General features: G+C 41.4%; 1 protein-coding gene across 3 annotated transcripts in view; it reads right to left on the reverse strand.

Moving 5' to 3' along the window:
• Positions 1–17,653, reverse strand: part of MANBA (mannosidase beta) — a 116,109-nt gene extending 98,456 nt beyond the window's left edge. Inside the window, exons 1-4 of one of the 3 annotated variants that reach the window (XR_013997459.1) lie at positions 17,372–17,653; positions 8,410–8,504; positions 4,952–5,057; positions 3,944–4,114 (exon numbers count right to left, since the gene is read on the reverse strand). Coding sequence is in view for 1 of the 3 variants with exons in the window: in XM_081116971.1 (XP_080973097.1) it covers positions 3,944–4,114; positions 4,952–5,057; positions 8,410–8,504; positions 17,372–17,548 (549 nt within the window). In the remaining 2 variants the exon portion in view is untranslated. The remainder of the gene's footprint in view (positions 1–3,943; positions 4,115–4,951; positions 5,058–8,409; positions 8,505–17,371) is intronic. The other 2 variants (XR_013997460.1, XM_081116971.1) reach the window with 2 other exon arrangements.
• Positions 17,654–21,692: the final 4,039 nt, after the last annotated feature.

A 21,692-nucleotide genomic window follows, 5' to 3' on the forward strand; every position in this document is an offset into this window, starting at 1 on the left:
GCATTTCATCCAGTTGTATCCAGCCTGGCTAGCTGTCTCCCTTCAAACACATTTCAATTTCCATATTAATTTATAAAGGTTCAAATTCAAAAGCAGGAGATGGTTCCCTTAAAATAAATCCCTTTTTAAATAGAAATGTTTTAATTTCTACTTCTTTTTTCTAATTTCTATTTCTAACTTTGAAAGAAAAAATTATTTTCAAAACACAGTTAACTACAATGTGTGAGACAATGAGTTCAGCTTTTACAAAGGAACAAGCCCCAGAGGAAGTAATAAGATCTTCCGAATGGAGCATTTCTAGAACACGGCCTGAGGATTTGGCGAAACTGTTCTCACTTCAGTATTATTTCCTAAACTCAGTATTTATCACAGACAGAGATCAGTTCATTTCCATGACAGGGAAAAACAAAGAATTAAAACCACTTCACAGCATCCCTATCTGTTGAAATTCACCACATAAGTATCAGATTCTCATGTTTGGAATGCAGCCCATCTTAGGGATATTTATTGGAGTTAGTTCATATGTGTAATTCTTTTATTAGGGATAGAGAAACAGAGGAGGGCCAAAATAGTCAACATCTTCTAAGGCAAACTATGTTCCCCACCAAGGGCTACAAATCTCTTCTATTCATACAATCTCTCCAAATAAAAGTTATCACTTATTCAAAAATATTTGTGAAGTGCTTTCTATGTGTCAGGCTGGGAGTACATCCATGTAGAAATCAGGAACAGTCCTGTTTGCAGTGCTCACAATACAGCAAGAAATTCAGGCACTGAATAAATAATCACAAATACAAAGGAAACAGAAAGGGAACACATACGGGGGAGGAGGTATCAAGACAAGATTTCCTGCATAATAGCGACTTTTATCTGGAGACGTGAAGGGTGGGTCCCACTTGTCCAGTGTGTTGAGGGGAGAGGGAAGTGAAGTAACAGCATGTGCAAGAAAGCGAGATACCTTCCAGGAAATGAAGAGAGAGCAATGGAACAGGTGGGAGAAGACTAAAAAAGTGGTCGTGGGCAGACAGAACTAAGAAATCTAGACTTTAGCCTAATGACAATGAGAAACAGTTGAAGAGTTTTTATTGTTGTTTTCAATCCTCACTCAAGGATATGTTTAGAGAGAGGAAGGGGGGAGAAAGAGGGGAACATTGATGTGAGAGAGAAACATCGATCGGCTGCCTCCCATATGGGCCCCGACAGGGATCAAACCTGAAACCTAGGTATGTGCCCTGACTGGGAAGCAAACTCACAAGCTTTTGGTGTATGGGATGGAGCTCCAAGCAAGCCACCTGACCAGGGCTAGAAAACGGCTGAAGAGTTTTAAGCAAGTGCTGTGATTTGGGGCCTGAGCGACTGTCCTGTACGGTATTCCTTTCAGCAAAACAGGGTGCCTTGGGAGAAGGGTTTAGATCTCAGGTGCAGTGTTGAACATACTGAGCTTTAAGTCCATGTGAACCAGCCAACTCAAGATGCCAAACAGGCGACTGAAGATCAGGTCTGGAATTAAAGAGAGGCCTGGACAGACAACACAGTATTAGGAGTCCCTAAGACAGGAGAGTACAAAATGAAAGCCAGAAACGTAAGAGTTCTTTTCGACACCTCTTCTCATTTTTCCCTCCTCTTTCAACCCATGGCTGTCCTTTTGATGACGTGGATGCTACTTACCTCTTCAGCGGTTCTCAAATCTGCCCACACTCCACTTGTACTACCATACTTGAGTTCAATCTATCGTCATTTCTTGCATGAGAAAATAAATTGCTGTGGTTGCCTAACTGGTATCCCTACAACTTCATTTGCCTTCCTCCAGTTAATTTTCCACGGAACAGCCAGAACGTTCTTTTCAGACAAAAACTACAGCACTTTCTTAAAACTCTTCAACCATTTTCTAGCCATGGTCAGGTGACTCAGTTGGTTGGGGCGTCGTCCCGTACACCAAAAGGTTGTGGGTTCAATTCCAAGTCAGGACAGAGAGAGGACTGAATAGTAAGACTTTTAAGAGGAGGAGGTTGGTCTGGATAAAGAGACTTAGAAGGATCAGCCAGAGATGTTGGTGAAAGCAAGAAGGATGGTGTGGAATATTCTGAAGAGGGCAGGTGAGGTGATGGGTTCCATCATCCAAACTGGACACAGATGGAAGCAGAGATAAGAGGGGATTTGTGTTGATGTGGAGAAAGTAGAGGAGTCAAAGAACAGATGGAGAATAGCAGTTCCTCATTATATCCACTCCCCACCTCTATCCCATGGGATGCCTGACTGCTGGGTCACACACTGTTCAGTTACAGCCATATGAACACATGGCTATCAACACAAATTTGGGTAGGCTGAGTTAAACAAGTGAAGGTCTAATTTTGACTTACTACTTATCTTAAGGAAACATGATTTAATAGTAAGCCTATCCAACTTAAAGAGAGCTGCTTAACTTTAATAATCACAATTTATCAACTGAGGTTCTGGTCAACGAGTGCAGGAAAAAACACTTAGTATCTTCACAATGAAACCAGTGCCTACATTTGTTGTTCAAATTAAATGCTAATTCCTCAAAATATTTAAAATAGAATTATCATGTAATGCAGTAATCCCACTTCTGGGTATATATATATATATATATATATATATATATATTCAAAATAGTCAAAGGTGGAAGCAACCCAAATGTCCATTAACAGATGAATGAGTAAACAAACTGTGGTCCATACATATAACAGAGTATCATTGAGCTTTAAAGGGGAAAAAAAGCCTGACATATGCTACAACATGGATGAACCTTGAGAACATTATGGTAAGAGAAATAAGCCAGGCACGAAAAGACAAACCCTGCATGATTCTTCTTATATGAGGTACCGAGAGGAGTCAAACTCATCGAAACACAAAGAATAGTGGAGGTTGGGGGCTGGGAGAAGGGGTAAATGAGGAGTTATTTTTTAATGAGCATAAAGTTTCAGTTTTGCAGCATGAAACAAGTTCTGGAGACTGGTTTCACAACAATGTGACTATGCTTAATAATACGAAACCGTACACTTTAAAAAGGGTTAAGATGGTAAATCTTGTGTTATGTGTATTTAACCACAATTAAAATAATTTTAAATAAAAAACTAAATATCACATAGAATACTCATTCAACCAGGAATTAGAATAAATCCAAGTCATCTAGGCTGATAAAACACTCAAAGAAAAATCCCTTGTAGCTTTTGTTATCTTTTTTAAGATTTTATTAGAACCTACCAGTAAAATATAAGAACATCAGCAAATATGTTAATATTTGCAGAAGGTTTCCTAGTAACAAGAATCACTAATAAATAAGAACCTTATAGTCTGGTGAAAAGTTTTTTGGTTTCTGTTTGTTTGTTTGTTTGTTTGTTTGTTTTTTAAATCAATGGGTTAGCAGAGTTTCTTCCTTTTGAGATCTATGAAGGCAAATCTTTTCTTTTTTCTTCTTAAATTTTTTATAAGTTTTTATTGATTTGAGAGAGAGGAAGGGAAAGGGAGAGAGAGAAACATCAATAAGAGAGAAGCATGGATCGGCTGCCTCCTGCATGCTCCCTACTGGGGATCAAGCCTGTAACCGGGCACGTGCCTTGACCGGGAATCGAACCGACCCGGTGCATGGGGCAATGCTCAACCAACTAAACCACACTGGCTGGGCAGTCTGGTAAAAAGTTTGATAAAACATTACCAGTCACCTATTTGTCTTCTTTTTCTGATGTTACCTAAGTTCTGAAGCATGCTTCAACAACAACAATAACAACAAAAAAACATAGAAAGACAAAAATCTCCACAAAACTCCATGTAATCTTTTGGTTCTGATTTTTAAAAATTTTCAAATCCCTCCTAAGGACAAGAAAGAGATGCCCAACTTCCACTGGAGTCTTCAAACAAGCATTTCATACACCAGCACATCCCACCTCAAGGTTAAAGCCCCATCCATTTACGAGACCATTACCTTTCGAATAAAGTTGACATGGCATTCTCCCTTCTGTACACTTGGAGGGCAGTTTGGGGGCACCTGGTAGCAAGTGTGAGCTCTGCTCTGTTGGGCCGCATAGAACACTGGTGACTGGAAATGCAGCTCAATGAAGTTTAGGGCTCTGACCACATGGGTAACATCAAAGCTCTGAATTAAAGGGAAAGAACAAATGTGTAAGTAGCCTCGTGTGTAAAATTTTAGATACAGGCATATATAAGATAGAAGAAGAGATGCATAAAATAATTAAAATCTTTAGATTGAGCCTTTTTGAAGGAGAAAGCACTTTTCCAAAATAATATAACTAAGTTGCTGACTCTTAGTTATAACTGAGTACATTCTCCTACCCAAACGTAGATTTCTAGGTTTCTCCTTCTGCTTTTACTGACAGATGATGGTCCTAGTAAACAGAGCAAGCAGAAAATAGATATAGCTCTGTAATGTCTGTTCCAGCTATTTACATATGGCCTTGAACTGTCAAGGATTTCCTAGACGCTTCATGACAACCTGACTCTTTGGTATAAATAGCATGTATTTCTAAGTCATAAGTTATTTTTGTTTTGGAAAGCCTACCCTTGAAAGGGAAGAGAGATCAGAATATGATCTCATAATGCAATTATTCAGAAAGGAAGGAACATTTTCTTCTAAAATGGTGTGCCAATTGTCATTTCCCATGAAACTCTGGATCACCAAGTAACAGAGAAGGGAACAGCATTTGTTACATACTTCCCAAGTGTCAAGAGCTGTGCCAGTCATTTTATACAGTGAGCTTACTGAATTCTCACAACAACTCCATGGGGTTTATAGTGTTTTCATCATTCTACAAATGTGGCAACTGAGAAATAAAGTAACTTATGCAGAGCTTCAAAGAGCTTGTATCAGCCTGCATGGGCAAATATGCCCTTACCTTTCTCTACTCACAATAACAATGAACATAAAAACATATAAGTGGGCTTTTATTTTAACGTGATGTCATTGTGTACTTACATATCTTTTGAACATGTTGTTTGTTTTCCCAATAGAAACATTATTGAGCAGGACCTCTGCAACTGTATCAACGCCCTCAAAAATCAAATTTACTTTTTGCCATTTGCTAAAAAAAAAGAAAAGATTTTAAAACAAGATGTATAAAGTATTGACTTAGATAAATCTTTTTTTAGTAGTTAAGAACCAAAGAAATAGCCCAGCGGGGCATGGCTCAGCGGTTAAGCATTGACCTAGGATCCAAGGAGATCACGGTTTGATTCCCGGTCAGGGCACATGCCCGGGTTGTGGGCTCAATCTCCAGTGGGGGGCGTGCAGGAGGCAGCCGATCAATGACTCTCTCAACATTGATGTTTCTCTCTCTCTTCCTTTCCCTCTCTGAAATCAATAAAGATATATTTTTAAAAAAGAAAAAGAAACATTTAAAAAAAAAAAAAGAACCAAAGAAATAAACATTTCACAGAAAATATACATTCTTAAAAATCAGTTTCCAGTGAAATTTTCAGAAGTATTAGTTTAATACATTTTTATATTGAGGGATCCTTATCTTTCTTCATAATATTTCAATCACCATAAACCATGAGCACAACTTATAATTTCCAAATTTATTGACTTTTTTCCTAGAACTTCACAAAGTTCTTATTAAAACCAAGTTAAATAATAGACACAAAATGTTTTCACAAACCATTAAATTTATTGACACTATTTAAGAGAACACATTAACCAACTAACAAGTACCTATGAGTGAATATTATGAGCTCAGCACTCTGCTAAGCCTCACAGGAAACTAAAACAGTCTCTCAATTTAAGAAATCTGCGATCTGGTTGGCATTCAAGCCCAAAAACAAAGAGAAAATGTTCAATGTCTTCTACTTTGTAGTATAGTCTTGTTGAACAGACTACGACGATCCTTTTAGAGTTTATGCCACAAGGAAAGAGTTTAAGAAGGAAACAAAAACTTAAAGAAGAATGGAAGAAATAAAATGTGGTCTATGCACAAAATAAAATATTTGGCAATTAAAAGAAATGAAGTACAGCAGGCCCTCAAATAATGTTGTTTCATTCAGTGTTATTTCATTATAATGATGAGAAGAAAAAAAATCTATTCGGGGCCAAGGCCACTGTCTGTATAGTTTATATGTTCTCCCCGTGTCTGTGTGGGTATTCTCTGGGGACTCTGGTTTCCTCCCACCTCCCAAGGATGAATTGGCATGTCTAGATTGTCGCAGTGTGAGCGTGGGTGTGAGTGGGTGACCTGAGATGGAAGGGCATCCTGTCCAGGGTGGGTCTGCCTTGCACTCTGACCTGCCTTGACAGGCTCCTGCCACCTTCAACACCGAACTGAAATAAGTGGACTGGAAAATCACTATCTTATCTGTGTCTATCTATCTTTGTTAAGTTATGTACAGCTAATTTTTATCTCAATGTTTAATATTAAAAGTGTTTTGGGTCTTTATTTAGAAGTTAGGTGATGTTTTTGTGACCAAGATTATGCCTTAGGAGCTTAATTCTTATTTATATCAATTCGCCTATGGTACAATTGGCTTTGTTATATGTAGTTTCTCTTTCAGGAACCTTTCAAGGATGTGACGTGAGGACTTACTATACTTGTGAATGTGACAACATGGACGAACTTGGAAAACATCATTACAGTAAGTGAAAGAAGACGGGCACAAAGAACCACATATTGTACAATTCCAGTTATATGAGATTTCCAGAAGAGATAAATCCATAAAAGAAAATAAATCAGTGGTTGCCCAGGGCTGGCGTAGGGCTTGGGGGAGGGAGATGTGGAGAATGGGGAATGGCTACTAATGGGAATGACTTTCTTTTGGGAATGAGGAAAATGTTCTAAGATTGATTCTAGTGATGGCTGCACAACTTTGTGAATATACTAAACACCACTGAATTGTACACATTAAATGGGTGAATTGTATGGTATATGAATTATATCTCAATAAAGTTGTTATTTTTAAATGAGTAGAAATGCCTAGGTAGAGGGTAGACCCCAAGAGGAAAAGCAAAACCTAAACATGGGCGTGCTAACAGCATCAATAACATTAAGGTAACAGGCTTGATTCAGGTGCAGAAGTTGTCCTGGGAACCAAGGGGAGAAAGCGGGACACGTCAGCAGGGCGGGAGGGGATGCAGGAAGCAGTGCAGGAATGGGTGACATTAAGCAGTATTTTCACGGACAAGCAGATAAGATTAAACTTGATTTGCCAATCAAAAGGAAGTGACTGTTGTTATTAAGCAAGAATACCATGGTAAAATCAATTTGGGAAATGAGTCTAATGTTTCTACATACGAAAGACTGGAAAATGAGAAGACCAAGAAAGAGGCAGAGGCAGAGATGGAAACTTGGAAATGAGAAAGAAGCTGCTGAATCAAGAGACAGACTGAACACAGGGAGATGAAAAGATATGATGAGAAAAAATACCTTAGGCATAGAAGATTGGGGAAATGGTTTTACATTAAGAGAAACAATGAGGCTGTTAAAATATAAAGTAAAGTTTAAGTGGGAAAGTCAATTGGTTAAATTTTGGATATGTGGAGCTCAAGGTGAAAGAAGACCCTTAATAGAGGTATTTTAAGTATTATCTGGAAGTAAGAGCCTGGACCACAGTAACTCTGTGATATTGAACACCATTCTCTGGCTTTATTTCTCTTTTAAAAGGCGAGTAAATAATTATCCAAAAAAGACCTATAAAAGGGACAGAAGAATTTTTTTTTAATTTAGCAATAATGGTAATAGATACAATTGGGTTACATTCTGCTTCACAGAACATTACTGAAAACTATAACATGTTTTTCCTTATGGCCTCACAACATATGAGGCCAATGCCATAGTCTCAATGGCTGGTTAATACCACACTGAACAAATGATGTATCTCTGATCCTACTGGACAATATTATAAATATATACACTCTATTGATTACTGCAAGCAGGGAGAGAAAATGCACAAAAGAGAATTGACCAGGTCTAGGTGACTCCATTATAACCACGGGAAAAATGACTAAGACAGAATTTCATGACTGGTGATCAGTGGCACCATCCTCATATACAAATCAAAACATAAATCACAGCCCGGCCGGGCGTGGCTCAGCCGTTGAGCAGCGACCTAGGATCCAGGCGATCAGGTTTTGATTCCCAGTCAGGGCACATGCCCAGGTTGTGGGATCGAGGGTGTGCAGGAGGCAGCCAATCAATGACTCTCTCATCATTGATGTTTCTATCTCTCTCTCTCCCTCTTCCTTCCTCTCTCTGAAATCAATAAAGATGTATTTTAAAAAAACAAAACAAAACCATAAATCACATATTCACTTTATAGTACAAGGTTTTAGTCAAATACCTCTCCAATAAGCAACCTAAAAAACACAAGATTATTGCAAAGACAGAAAAAGAAAAGCTCAAATAATAATAAACAGACAGAGAGATACAGATATACACATGTACATACCTAACGTCAAAGAGGATTTGAAATTCCTTGCTGTAGGTCCAGTTATCCATGGAGATCCATCTGTAGTTAAGGTCATTGAATCTGTAGTAAGGATCCTATTGATAAAAATTATGGTAGATGATTAAATATGCAAAAATAAATAAATTAAATTAACATGAAACAAATTATTAATGATAGCTACTTATCACCTAAAAATGAATGAACTCTTGGCTTAGTAGTACAAGCATTTCACATGCCAGCCCATCTCATCCTCAAGGCTAAAGCTCCATCCACTTAAGAGACCTTTACCTTTCAAACAAAGTGGACACGGCATTCTCCATACCAAAAATACTAAAATGTGTTTTTTAAAAAACAGTCCAACAAAATACTTGACATGAAAAAGCTCTGAAATGTAAATAATATAGTTTCATTATTAAAGAACATGCGTGGAGATTGGGTTCCCTTGTTAAAAACGAACTCAGAACCTCCAAGGTACTAGCATTAAGTGAAAGACAGAACTTGGACGTGTAGCCATCACTCCCTCATTGCTCTGTGGCTCTCCCTTTGCTTATTGCTGCTACTATCTCAGCTGATCTCCAGGGAAAATTCGCCTCTACTGCCCAAAGGTCAGCAAAACTCCCACTCCTTGGATTCACTTAGCATTTCCAAAATTATCTTCCACTCGGCTTTACCAAATGAGCACAACAAGGATCTCTACAGAGAACACACAGGAAGCACTGATACCATCAAAAACTTACAAAGTTCAGGTTTCCTGGATTAGTCTAGACCAGGTCAGCAAACTACCACCCACAGGCCAAATGCAGCTCACTACCTGTTTTTGTGTGGCCAGCAGAGTTAGGATGGGTATGTGTAAATAAATAAAGTTTTGGTGGAGAACAGCCATGCGCATTCCTTTACAGATTATATACGGCAGCTTTCGTGCTACAAGACAGACAGCACATGACCCATGAAGCCTAAACCAGTCTCTAGCCCCTTCCTGGAAACAGCTGGCAACCTCTGCCTCAGGTGCCCAGCCTGCCGGGTGTTCACAATGCTGGACATTTGGAGTGTCCAGCCCCAAGTCCTCCTGTTCATCTCCTTAGGTCTTCTCCTTCTCATTTTCCACCCTCTACCTCCCAGATGAGGGCTCTCAGACAGAAGGCTCAATGGAAAGTGGTAAACAGAGCTTTTCGGTTGATCTTCTGTGAAAATGCCCATAGCTCCACAGAGGGAACCAGTGCCAAATGGAGGGCTCCTCCCCATCAATAGGGCAGGCCGAGGGGGATTTCCTCAGGGACCACAACTCCAGACAGAGGAGGCAAAGCAGACTTTGTCCAAGTTCCACAGAGGTAAGGGCTGGATGACCAAGTTAGGTTGGCAAAGGCCAGCTGGGCACTTGCCCAGAGCACAAACCTGTAAGAGACACCTCATCACTGGGTGTGTATCAAGGTGGAAAGAAAGGTACCTGCCAGAAAGTGCTCCTGACTGGAAGATATATTTTGATAAGCTACTAGGGCAGGGAATGGTTGATGAGATTTAATAGCAACCAGTAATCACCAAGCTGACTTCTAAGGTCTGGTTTTGTTCTGCTAAATGAGTTGTACCAGAGCCAGCCAACTTTCGTCTTTTTCTGCTCGGCCCCACACACAGGACTCAGCCTCTCCAATGAATAAATACTTAAGGACACAGGTTTGAAGAGGCACCTAGTTATCAGCCTACCCATGTGTCTCCACCCAGCCTTATTTATAACTCTACACTATGGACTCGGTCCAAGACAGTTAAAAATATCACGAGAAGGAGGGTGTGAAGGCTGATGCAGTTTCAACATGTCCATCTGCTAAGCCTTGGGGCTGCTAATGATCTGGCTTTCAGGACACAGGTCACCTTCCTGTCTCCCAGATCCTTGAAGGGAGCTGCATGTTGAGTTCGAGGGGGCTGTGTTCTCAGATACATTTTTTCTAGACAAACAGAATTTAGAGGTTAAAATTTTTCTTACTTAAAAGAAGCTGAACTGAAAAGGCTACATACTGTTTTATTCCAACTACATGAAGTTCTGGAAAAGACAAAACTATGAAGACAGTAAAAGGATCAGTGGCTGCCAGGGATTAAGGGGGAGGGAGGGATGAACAGGCAGAGCAGAGGGGGCAGTGAAATTACTCTGAATGGTACAGTAGTGGTGGATACCCACATCTGTCAAAACCCAGAATGTACAGCACCAAGAGTGAATGCTAATGTAAACTACAGACTTTGAGTGATAATGATGCAACACTGTAAGTTCACTGATAGTAATAAAGGTACCAACTCTGATAGGGATGTTGATAATGGGGGGCTGTGCATGTGTGGGAATATATGGGAACTGTCTTTATTTTCCACTCAATTTTGCTGTGAACCTAAAATTGCTCCAAAAACTGAAGTCTTTAAAAAAAATTCTCTTACTAAAAGAACATACCTTCTTGTCCCTAAAATAAAAGTGGCAGAGACTTAGATTACATGTATAACTACTATTCCAAATGCTAAGCAACCAGCTTAATTTGGTTCCAGATTGGTCTGACCCATTTGCTCATATTAAAATTCTGAGTCCTATTTAATGAAAACAGTGGCTCAGCGTTTCATCTGATGACCAAGGACCCAGGTAAGTCGCTGAGTTGTTAAGCAAACCCATGAACACTAAAAACAATAACAATATCATTTGTTGACTATTTATTATACATCAGCCTCCAAGACAGGCACTCACACACTCTTATTTTCAAAACAAGCATGGGTAATAAATACCATTTTATAGAGGAAGAAACTAAAACTCCAAAAGGTGAAGTGACTTTCCTGAGGTGCCACGACTAAGCAGAAGTACATCCAGGTATAAAACCAACTCAGTCTAACACCATGGTCTGCAATCTTTCAACTACACTACTGTACCTCGCGCCACATAAACTTGTCCTTTTACACCAGATGGCCACTGAAACAACAACAATAGCTGAGAGTTATGCCTGGCGCCCTGTGGCGCAGGCATTATCATCACTCCTTTTATTAAGGCTCCAAGGCTCAAAGTCAAATGACTATTAAGTGGTGGAGCACTGATTCAGACCCAAGAAATCTGGCTCCAGAGTCCACATGCCTCATCATCATTACCTAACACTGCCATCAATGTCACAAATGCTGTTAGTAATTACAATGTCAGTGCTACCTACCAAGTAGGGACCAGGAGACAAACATGCTACGTGGGGCCTGGGCCAGTTATTTATAACTGATATTTACCATACTTACTGTACCTTAACAAACTCTGTGTCAGCCAACCATGCAGATGACAGCATAAGTCTTGTTTTCCTGAATTTCCTCTATTTATATCTGCTTATAGACACAAAGACTCCTTAACCAGGTATATCTCCTCTACTCCACAATTCTGCTTTAGTCCAACACCTGATTCTATCCCAGACATAATTACTTCAAATGGAGTGAAATGGTCCAGCCGGCGTGGCTCAGCGGTTGAGCATCGACCTATGGTCCAGGAGCTCAAGGTTCGATTCCCAGTCAGGGCACATGCCCGGGTTGTGGGCTCGATCAATGACTCTCTCATCATTGATGTTTCTATCTCTCTCTTGTCCTCTCTGAAATCAATAAAGACCTATTTAAAATAAATAAATAAACAAACAAAAAATAATAAAAAAGTTTAAAAATTTTTAAAAACAAATGGAGTTAAGTGGAGAAAAGAAGAGTTTATAACTTTCATTTGCAGATATTGTGTTCCTGGACACTTAGGCAAAAACAGTAAAGTTTAAGAAAACATTTATTCAAAAACAAGCAAAACTAAACAATATATTAATTAAGATTCACAGATATTTGGTAAAACCTTAATTTGTAAAAAGCAAGAGAATGATCATTCAGGACAGTGGTTACCTCAGGGAGAGGCAGGCAATGGGACTGGGGGGCAAGGTCACTGCAACGGGATCGGGAATGCGCAGGCTCATAAACTGAATAGCAGGTACATGGGATTCATTTAAATTAGACTTTAAAATTCATAAACACACTCATGCATGTAACTTTCTATGTATCAAGTACTATATAAGAAAAAGAAAAGAAAATGTTCACGGGAAGCTAAGCCACTTTTAATGACATAGAGGTATTTATGTGTTTATTCTGCAGAAGCATACTCTCCAACCCTCAGTTTCTCTACTGTCAAATATGAGCTTCAGCTACAATTCTTACTTCAGAGGGTGCACATAGGTACAAGAGATCTCAAGCTCATAAGTCGGTCAAAACATTTTAGTAAGCTTTACTATTTTTTTCTAAAATCCTTAAACTACTAAATAGTGCTTCCCAAATAACACAGCTATAAGTGAAAAGGGGTTGCAATTTAAGGAAGCTACTTATTTTATCACCAAAGAGGATTTAAAGGGGGAATTTTAAGGGGGAATCAAGACATTTTCTTAGCTCAATTCTAAGTGCCAGGCTAGAACTCATGAAAGATTAGGATAAATGCCTGGACAGAGATTCGTGACTGATTTGGGAGATCAGAAGAGATCCGATCACACTTGCTCAGGGAATGAAGATGGGCAGGTGAACAGGTCCACAGATGGAGCTGCTGTCTCTGAGATGGGAGGTGGGTTGAGCTGAAAGGTAAAAACTCAGTGGGGATCCCTGGCCAGGTGGCTTAGTTGGTTGGAGCATTGTCCAGTAAACCAAAGGGCTGTGGGTTTGGTTCCCGCTCAGGGCACACGCCTGGGTTGCAGGTTCAATCCCTGCTCAGGGCATGTACAGGAGGCAGCGGATCGATGTTTCTCACATTGACGTTTCTCTCTCTTTCCCTTCCTCTCTCTCTAAAATCAATGATAGCATATCCTTGGGTGAGGATTTTTAAAAAAAAATCAGTGGGGAGCAATCTTTTTGCATTGGTTCTAGTCCCACAGGTATTAATCTTGTGAAGCCAGTATAACACCCCTATACTCCTGTTTTCTCAGTTCTAGAATGGGGTAATAATAGAACCTCCCAGGATCAATGTGAAAATTGCAAGAGGTAACACATAGAAATTGCTCAGAACTGTTCGTGGCACATAATGGGCATTCATTAAATCACAGCTATCTACCGTTATATGTACTAATCTGAAATGATTTCTAAGATACATTAAGTTAAAAAATAAAAGTCAGTACCAAAAATATACCTAGAATTTGTGGGGAGAAATATGTTCATAGACATATCTTATAAGATAAATGAATATATACAAGAAACAGTGGCTGTTTCATGAAGACGATTTGCTTTCATTATATACCCTACTTTTCAAATTTTTTTTATCATTTATATCCTTTATGTATTTCTAAAAGTCATTAAAATTAACTGACCTTGTTTTTTTTGCTTTGGTTTGGTTTTTTTGTTTGTTTGTTTTAAATATATCTTTACTGATTTCAGAGAGAGGAAGGGAGCGGGAGAGAGAGAGAGAGAAACATCAATGATGAGAGAGTCATCATTGATCAGCTGCCTCCTGCATGCTCCCGACTGGGGATCGAGCCCGCAGCCCAGGCATGTGCCCTGATTGGGAATCGAACAGCGATCTCCTGGATCCTATGTTGATGCTTGACCACTGAGCTACGCCCAGCCGGGCCTGATCTCATTTTTTTTTAAAGACAACAATAAGCTAGATTGATAGCAATGTAAGTAACTAGGAAGGAATGGTTATAAAATGGCATAGGTCAGACCTGCAAGATCCAGCAACTGTCAATATACCTGAGAAGAAAACACAAAAGCAAAAATGGCATTGAAATTCTGGGCCTCATTCACTGAGAAAATATTGGTGCTTCTGTTAGAAATAGGAACAATAAGAGAAACTAAGGATTGGGGGGATTGAGGGAAGAGACATTTGAATATACTGTGTTTCAATATGCCTTGAAGAGTTTCAGGTAGAAAAATGGAGCAAAACTTCCAGATGCAAATCAGGAGAGGGTGGTCTAGAGATTAGGCATTTGAGTAATTCTAGCGGAGAGGTGATGGCTGAAACTCAGAGACTTCCGAGAGACAGAGAATAGAGAAGTGATGTGTGGACTGATCTCCAGGAAATGCTTGCATTTATCAAGAACTTTTAGCAAATAGGATGTTTTTGGTGCTATTGTCACTGTTTTCACTAGACATCTTTAAATTTAAAAAATAACTGTTCCCTTTGCTTACTATTTAACTCTTCCTGCCAAAAGAAATGTAGGGTGTGCAAAGAAGACATGGGTTGAATCCTTACCCCACTATTTATTAGATACATGATCTTAGGCCATAATTTCTCTGAGACTCAGTCATTGTGAATAATTATACCTTCTCCACAGGGTTGTTGTGGGAATTACATGAACAGTGCATTGCACATAGAAGACACCAAACAAATATTACATGAAGAAGAACTTCACAGTCTAAGTTGACTATAGACTTACATGTGGTAAGGACCAGCCAGTATTCACCATTTCACTGCCACCATCCTGGTCCTAGCCAGGAATCATCTCTCACTCGTGCAACTGTAATAGTCCCCTACCCGGTCTCCATGCTTCCATTCTTATGCATTGTAGTCTTCACATAACAGCCAAAATGAGCTTCTGAAAGGTAAATCTAATCATGCAAGTCCAAGCTCAAAACCCCTGATAGCTTCCCATCACCTGTAGAATAAAATCTGAAGTATTTCCCATGGCTTATAAACCCTGGATGATCTGACCCCCATGCCTCCTTTAAACTCATTCCCCTCCCCCTTGGCTCACAAGAGCCCTGCCACACTGGCCTGCTTACTATTCCTGGAACTTTCAAGCATGTTCCCACATCAAAGTTTCTCTCTCCAGACTCCTGTCTTTTTTTCTCTCTTTCCTGGGAATGTGCTTCTCCTTAAAACTGACCTCATCAAAAAGATCTCTGCTTTAAAAAGCCTATTTATCAAATGGCTATCTTTAACCATTTTTAAAAAATAGCAACCCTTCCCAATCAGCTTTCACTTTCTCTTCCTTTAACCAGCTTTATTTTTCTTCTGTGTACCACCTGTGATTGTGTTACCTACTGATCTGTTTATTGTCATTCTCTTCCACTGGAATATCTATTGGGCTAAGACTATTTTCTTCCCCATTCCATATCAAGCACTTAGAATAGTGCCTGCCACATTGGAGGTACTGAATAAATACTTATGAGATAATTAGGTGAATGAATAAATAAATGAATGACTTTGGGAAGATGTGCTTCAAGTTCTTATGTAAATACAGTATTTGGGCCAGTGTCTGCTCTAAACTATAGAATATTTCCTGAGGTCAGCACAAAAAAGGAATGCTGTAATAAAGCAGGCGTTGTCACAACATCACAGTCTTTAACAATGATACTGATGTTGATGATTATTGTCAGTTGGCTGGAGTTCCCCAAGGCCCAGAAAGCCTCCCCATCTCTCAACCCACTACCATTTATGACCTACATTCACCGTATTGAAACTTAAAGTTTTCCTAAGAATTTATGAACAGATTTAACAGACACTGTAAGTTATTCCCATAAGGAAAAGTCAGTTGTTTCATATCATGAGCAACCTCATTCTCATTAACTAATTACTGAACACTGTTGCCTGATATGTGGCCCTGTGACATGGAGCAATAATCTGATTTGCTAAAGCCACTAGTGATTTCCCATTGGCTTAATTCCACCTGTGAAATGAGGCAAGGAGAGACCCTGCAAAATGCACACAGGCATTCTCCAGGCATGTGTAAGTGAAGCCTCAGGGTGCCAAAATTCAGCTATGGTCTATGTCACGAGTTTGGTAACTAAAATTAAAGTACTTAAGTTTGAGAATTATTTAGTTAAAAAACAAACTGGACTGTGGTCAGTGTCAAATACACTTCCTTTCTGACACACATTCTTGAAAAAAAGCTAATGGCAGACCAGATCAGAAATGTTGCATAGCCCTCGTGGACCATCTTGTCCTTTAAGTAAAATTTGAATGATACTCCTGAAGCACAGGGAGCCACAGTATTGCAAAAACACAAGGTTTTTTCAAAACACCTGGGTGAGTGTCCATAGTACAGAACCCAGGCTATTGAGTCGGGCCAGCCTGGGTTAGAATTCCATTTCTGCCACTTAGTTGCTGTGTATCTCGGATAAGCTCTCTAACTGCTCCAGGCTCCTTAACTCCATGTCATCCATAAAATGCAAAGACACATTCCACAGAGTTCTTATGAGGATTGAGACAACACATGCAAACTTATCAAGTACATCTTGTCCTAGGCAAAGACGATCCGAGAATGGGAAAATGACCTGCAGCGGGTGGAACCATCAAAACAGTGGAAGGTAAAAGTCTGCAAACCTCTGCGCAGGCAAGTCTGTAAACTGGAGCATCTATTCACACTCACACACACACACACACACACACACACACACACACAGCCCACATCACATGTCCTGGGATGAAAGAGCACCTTTCTTCATATCCCAACCAGATTTAAAAGTCATTCAGCCTTTACACCTGCACTGACAACCCTAACCTTACCCTGGGCGGGTCTGTCTCCTCAACCCACGTGCTGCAAAATCCCAAATTTGACTCCCTGAGGCCTAACAGCAAACCTGAAAACCTGAGACATTACTGAATATAGCTAACATTTACTTAGCAAAAGACGATAGTCCCCTGCAGTGTCCAGGTAGCTGAACCGGCAATGCCCCGCCTTAGGCTTTGTCAGGGTCACCATGCTCTTCCTACCGACCCTTGGGTGAGGCAGGGCAGCAAGCACCCGCCGGGAGCCAGGCAGGTGGCCCGACGGAAACTTCCGCTTCCCAGCGGCCGAGTCGCGGCGCGGCTCAGTCTCCGCCCAGCGCGACCCCGGCGGCGCTCCAGGCCCCAGCACAAAACGGCCCGGCAGCCCCCCAGGGACCACAGGCTGCACGGGGGAAGTCGGCGCGCAGTCGAGGGGAACAGCCCCGGGCCGGGGGGCTTCCAGGCTGCCGCTGGACCCCCTCCCCACGAAGGGAACGCGGTGCAGGCTCGGGGGCCGGCCGCACACGGTACCTGGATGAGTTTCTGCTGGTACAAGGCGGTGTGCACGCAGCCGGGGACCTCTCCGGGCAGCTCCAGCGTGCGGTTCCCGTTGCGGATCTTCCAATCTCCCCGCAAGCTGAGGCCGAGCGCCGCTGCCGCGGGGTCCGCACCGCACAGCCCGAGCAGCAGAAGCAGGCAGAGGCGCATGCTGCGACCCAGAGGAGGGCGTGCGTCCGGGGCAGCAGGAGGCCGCCGAGGCCACGGCGAGCTCCGGAGAAGCCCGGGCGCCAGCACGGGCCCCGCCCCCGGCCCCGCCTCCACGTCAGCTGATCCGCGGGGACGCGCGGCGTGGATACCGGGGGGGCGGGGCGAGTCAGCCCCTGGGCGCCGCTCGGGGCTGCGATCCCTGCGGTCTCCGCGCTCCTCTTGCTCCTTCCCACTGCTCGGGCGTCTGAACGGGAGGAGGACCTGAGCACGGTCATGGAGACGCTCAGATCCCCGGGCGCAAAGGAGCGCGCAGCCTGGGGCAGCCGGGGGCAGCCGGGGGCAGCCGGGGGCAGCTCGGGGGCAGCTCGGGGGCAGCTCGTCGTATGCGGAGACCGCAGCTGGAGAGGCTCCCCCTGCTTCCGAGCAGCGAAACACCGAGCCACCCCACCACTTTCGTTCCCCAACTTTCCCGAGACCCCACCACTCTGCAGGGGCTGCCTGGCTGCGGGGACGCCCACCGCCCGCAGCTCCGCGGGGTCTCGTGGTTCGCCGCCCTTCAGGCAGCGAGCAGTTAGTAAAAGCGCCTGGTTCGTAGGGTGGTTTCGCGGGCCCAGGGAACCCGCGCGCGGCGTGGGCGTGGGCCCGGGCCCGGCGCGGGGCGCCCTGCGCCTCAGTCCGTCCTGGCCGCGACCCGCGGCCTCCCGCTTTGGAAAGGCCCCCAGGAGGCTCCCGAGGCTCCGGAGACCTTCCCGACGCGCGCAGGCAAGTTTAAAACCTGCCTCTATCTGCGGTACCCGGCAAACCACAAAATCTCATACCTGTTTCCTGAACTCGAAAATGGAGACGGTACTTTTTCAGGTCGTTGTAAGCATAAAATGAGTTAAATAGGTGTTTTGTCCCTAACAATGTGAGCGCACCCCAAAACTTCCACAGGTTTATTTCAGGTTTTGGAGTCACGTGTCCTTCTTGACTCCCATTTTTGCAATAAGACGTAACAGTGATCTTAGGTAGTTGGTATAGAGAATTTCACATTGCATAAAACAGACTGGCTTACTCCTGTGTTGATCTTATCTGCCATATTTTGTTATTTAGGAGAAAATCTTTGAAGAGAAGTCCTCCCCTCATCAAATCCAAGCTTTGTTTTGCTTTATAATGGCCCTGAAATTGCATGAATCTATAAACACGGGACAATATTTTACCTTTTCAGAATCAGTATTTTTCACAAACCTAGCATCTTGGCATTAGGGACATTATGGATTATACAGCCCAAGCCTCTGGCTTTATAGCTGGGGTAAAAGGATCCAAACAAGTCAGGCGACTTGTCTATCATATAGTGGCAGGTAGGGTCAAAACAGCTCTCAGTATCCTTGCAGTTAAGCAAGTTAATATTAAAGGGAAAAGGTTCTGGCTGATTTTTTAAGAGAGAGTGGAAAGCAAGGGGGGAGAGAGAAATATCAATGTGTCTACTGGTTGCCTCCCCACCTGGCAGAGGATCCTTGATGGGAATTGAACCTGAGACTCTTCAGTCCGAGGGGCAACACTCTAACCACTGAACAAACTGACTAGGGTGAAGCATTCTTACTTTTGATAGGAACAAAACTCTCAGTGCAAATAAAATACCAGAATGCATGTCAATAGACAGACAGCCCTGGACTGTTCAAAACTGATAGCACAACTTATGGCTGAAAAACAGCAAAGGAATTTTTTTGTAAATCCCAGAGATTCCATTAAGCCAAGTCAAAGGAAAGTTCATGCCAGCAAGTGTGTTTGGGTATATTCTGTTGTTCTATTAAGAAATATTTTAGAAAATGAGACATCATTCCTCCTTTCATTCCAGGACACAATCGTTTGGATTATTCACTTTGAAAACAGGGGAGCTTAAAGTAAATGCAAAGCCCTAACAAGTATTCTGCCTAAAATTGGAATTGGCATGATGAAGTTTTCATTTTGTTATAGGATCATTTTTTGCCCATTATTTCCAGGAAAAATAGATCTTATTTTGAAACAGTTATAAAATTAGTCAATTTGTGTAATTTAAACGCACAATATCAAATACAATTTTAAAGTCACCCATTTTTATAACTTTATACTGTATAAATAGATTCCATTTTGATCATCCCATTTGATGCTTCCCAGAATTCAGATTATTTAGATCAAGTGATAGTTCCCTGATGTAAAGGGACAAATAAAGCCTACAGAAGTTAAATGACATGCAGGATCAATATTTGCTGCCGGAGGCCATTAAGAGTGTTTTGGTCCATCTGACCATGCTTCCTTCACCTCTAAACATATGAAGTTGGTAAATAAACTCATTAGAATGTCATGGTATACCAAGGCCAAGGATGTTCCAATCCCATGAGATAAATACATAAATTATAATAAGGAAAAGAAAAGTGACTCAGTGTCTGCTTAATCCCCAAAGCTAGGGACAGCAGGCTTAAGTAGCCCCTTCAAAGTTTATGCAAAGAACACTTAAACCCAAAAATAAGAACATAAACAACTCAACTAAAAAATGAGCTAATGAAGATACACAAAACCACAATGAGATATCACCTCGCATCTGTCAGAGTGGCTGTCATCAATAAAACAACAAACAAGTGTTGGCTAGAATGTGGAGCAAAGGGAACCCTTGTGCACTGTTGGTGGGAATGCAGATTGGCGTAGACACTACTGAAAATAGAATGGAGGTTTCTCAAAAAATTAAAAATGGAACTGCCTTATGACCCAGTGATCTCACTTCTGGGGATATATCCTAAGAATCCCAAAACACCAATCAGAAAGAACATATGCACCCCTATGTTCATAGCAGCATTATTTACAATAGCCAAAATCTGGAAACAGCCCAAGTGCCCATCAGTAGATGAGTGGATAAAAAAGCTGTGGCACATTTACACCGTGAAATACTATGCAGCTGTAAAAAAAAAAAAAAAAAAAAAAGATCTCTTACCCTATGCGACAGCATGGATGGACCTGGAGATTATTATGCTAAATGAAATAAGCCAGAGAAAGACAAATATCATATGATCTCAATTATATGTGGAATCTAATGAATAAAATAAACTGAAGAATGAAATAGAACCAGAGGCATGGATACTTGTAATAGACTGAGGACAGAGGGGAAGAGGTTGGGAGAGCTGATTAAAAGAAGGTGAAGAGAGTAGCCAAAGAACATATATGCATAGCCTATAGACACAGACCACAGAGTGGTGAAGGCCAGGGGAGGTGTGATGGGGGCTGGGTGGAGGTGGGCAAAGAGTGGGGGAGGAAATGGGGGACAACTGTAATAGTGTGAACAATAAAAAAATGTGAAAAAAGAAAGAAGATAAACAGATGGCAAATAAGGATAGAAAAGATGCTCCACATCATATATCATCAAGGAAATGTAATCTAAAACAACATTGAGATATCACTATACAACTATTAGAATAGTCAAAATTGAAAACCCCGACAGCACTAAATGCTGGCAAAGATGGGGAGCAACAGAAACTCTTATTCATTGCTAATGGAAATGCAAATGGTAAAGCCACTTTGGAATACATTTTGGTAGTTTCTTACAAAATTAAACATGCACTTACTATGATCCAGCAATTACACTGCTTGGCATTTACCCAAAGGAGTTGAAAACTTATGTCCACACAAAAACATATGCATGGTTCTGGGATCGATGCCCAGTAGGGGACGTGCAGGAGGCAGCTGAGCAATGATTCTCTCTCATCATTGATATTTCTATCTTTCCTCCCTCTCTCTGAAATCAATAAAAACATTAAAAAATAAAAATATATGCATGGATGTTTATAGCAGTTTTATTCACAATTGTTAACACCTGGAAGCAACCAATATGTCTGTCAGTAGGTAAGGGGATAAATATACTGTGGTATATCCAGACAATGGAATAATATTCAGTGCTAAAAAGAAATGAGCTATCAAGCCATAAAAATGCATGAAGGAAACTTAAGTGCATGTTACAAAGGGAAAGGAGCCAATCTGAAAAGGCTATATATTATATGATTCCAACTATATGACATTCTGGAAAAGGCAATACTATGGAGACACTAAAAGGATCAATAGTTATCAGGGTTTAGGAAGGGATGAATAGAGTACAGGTGAAGCTACTCTGTATAATACCATAAAGGTGGATATATAT

The sequence above is a fragment of the Miniopterus schreibersii genome (assembly GCF_964146895.1).
Source record: "Miniopterus schreibersii genome assembly, chromosome: 1".
Classification (NCBI taxonomy): domain Eukaryota; kingdom Metazoa; phylum Chordata; class Mammalia; order Chiroptera; family Miniopteridae; genus Miniopterus; species Miniopterus schreibersii.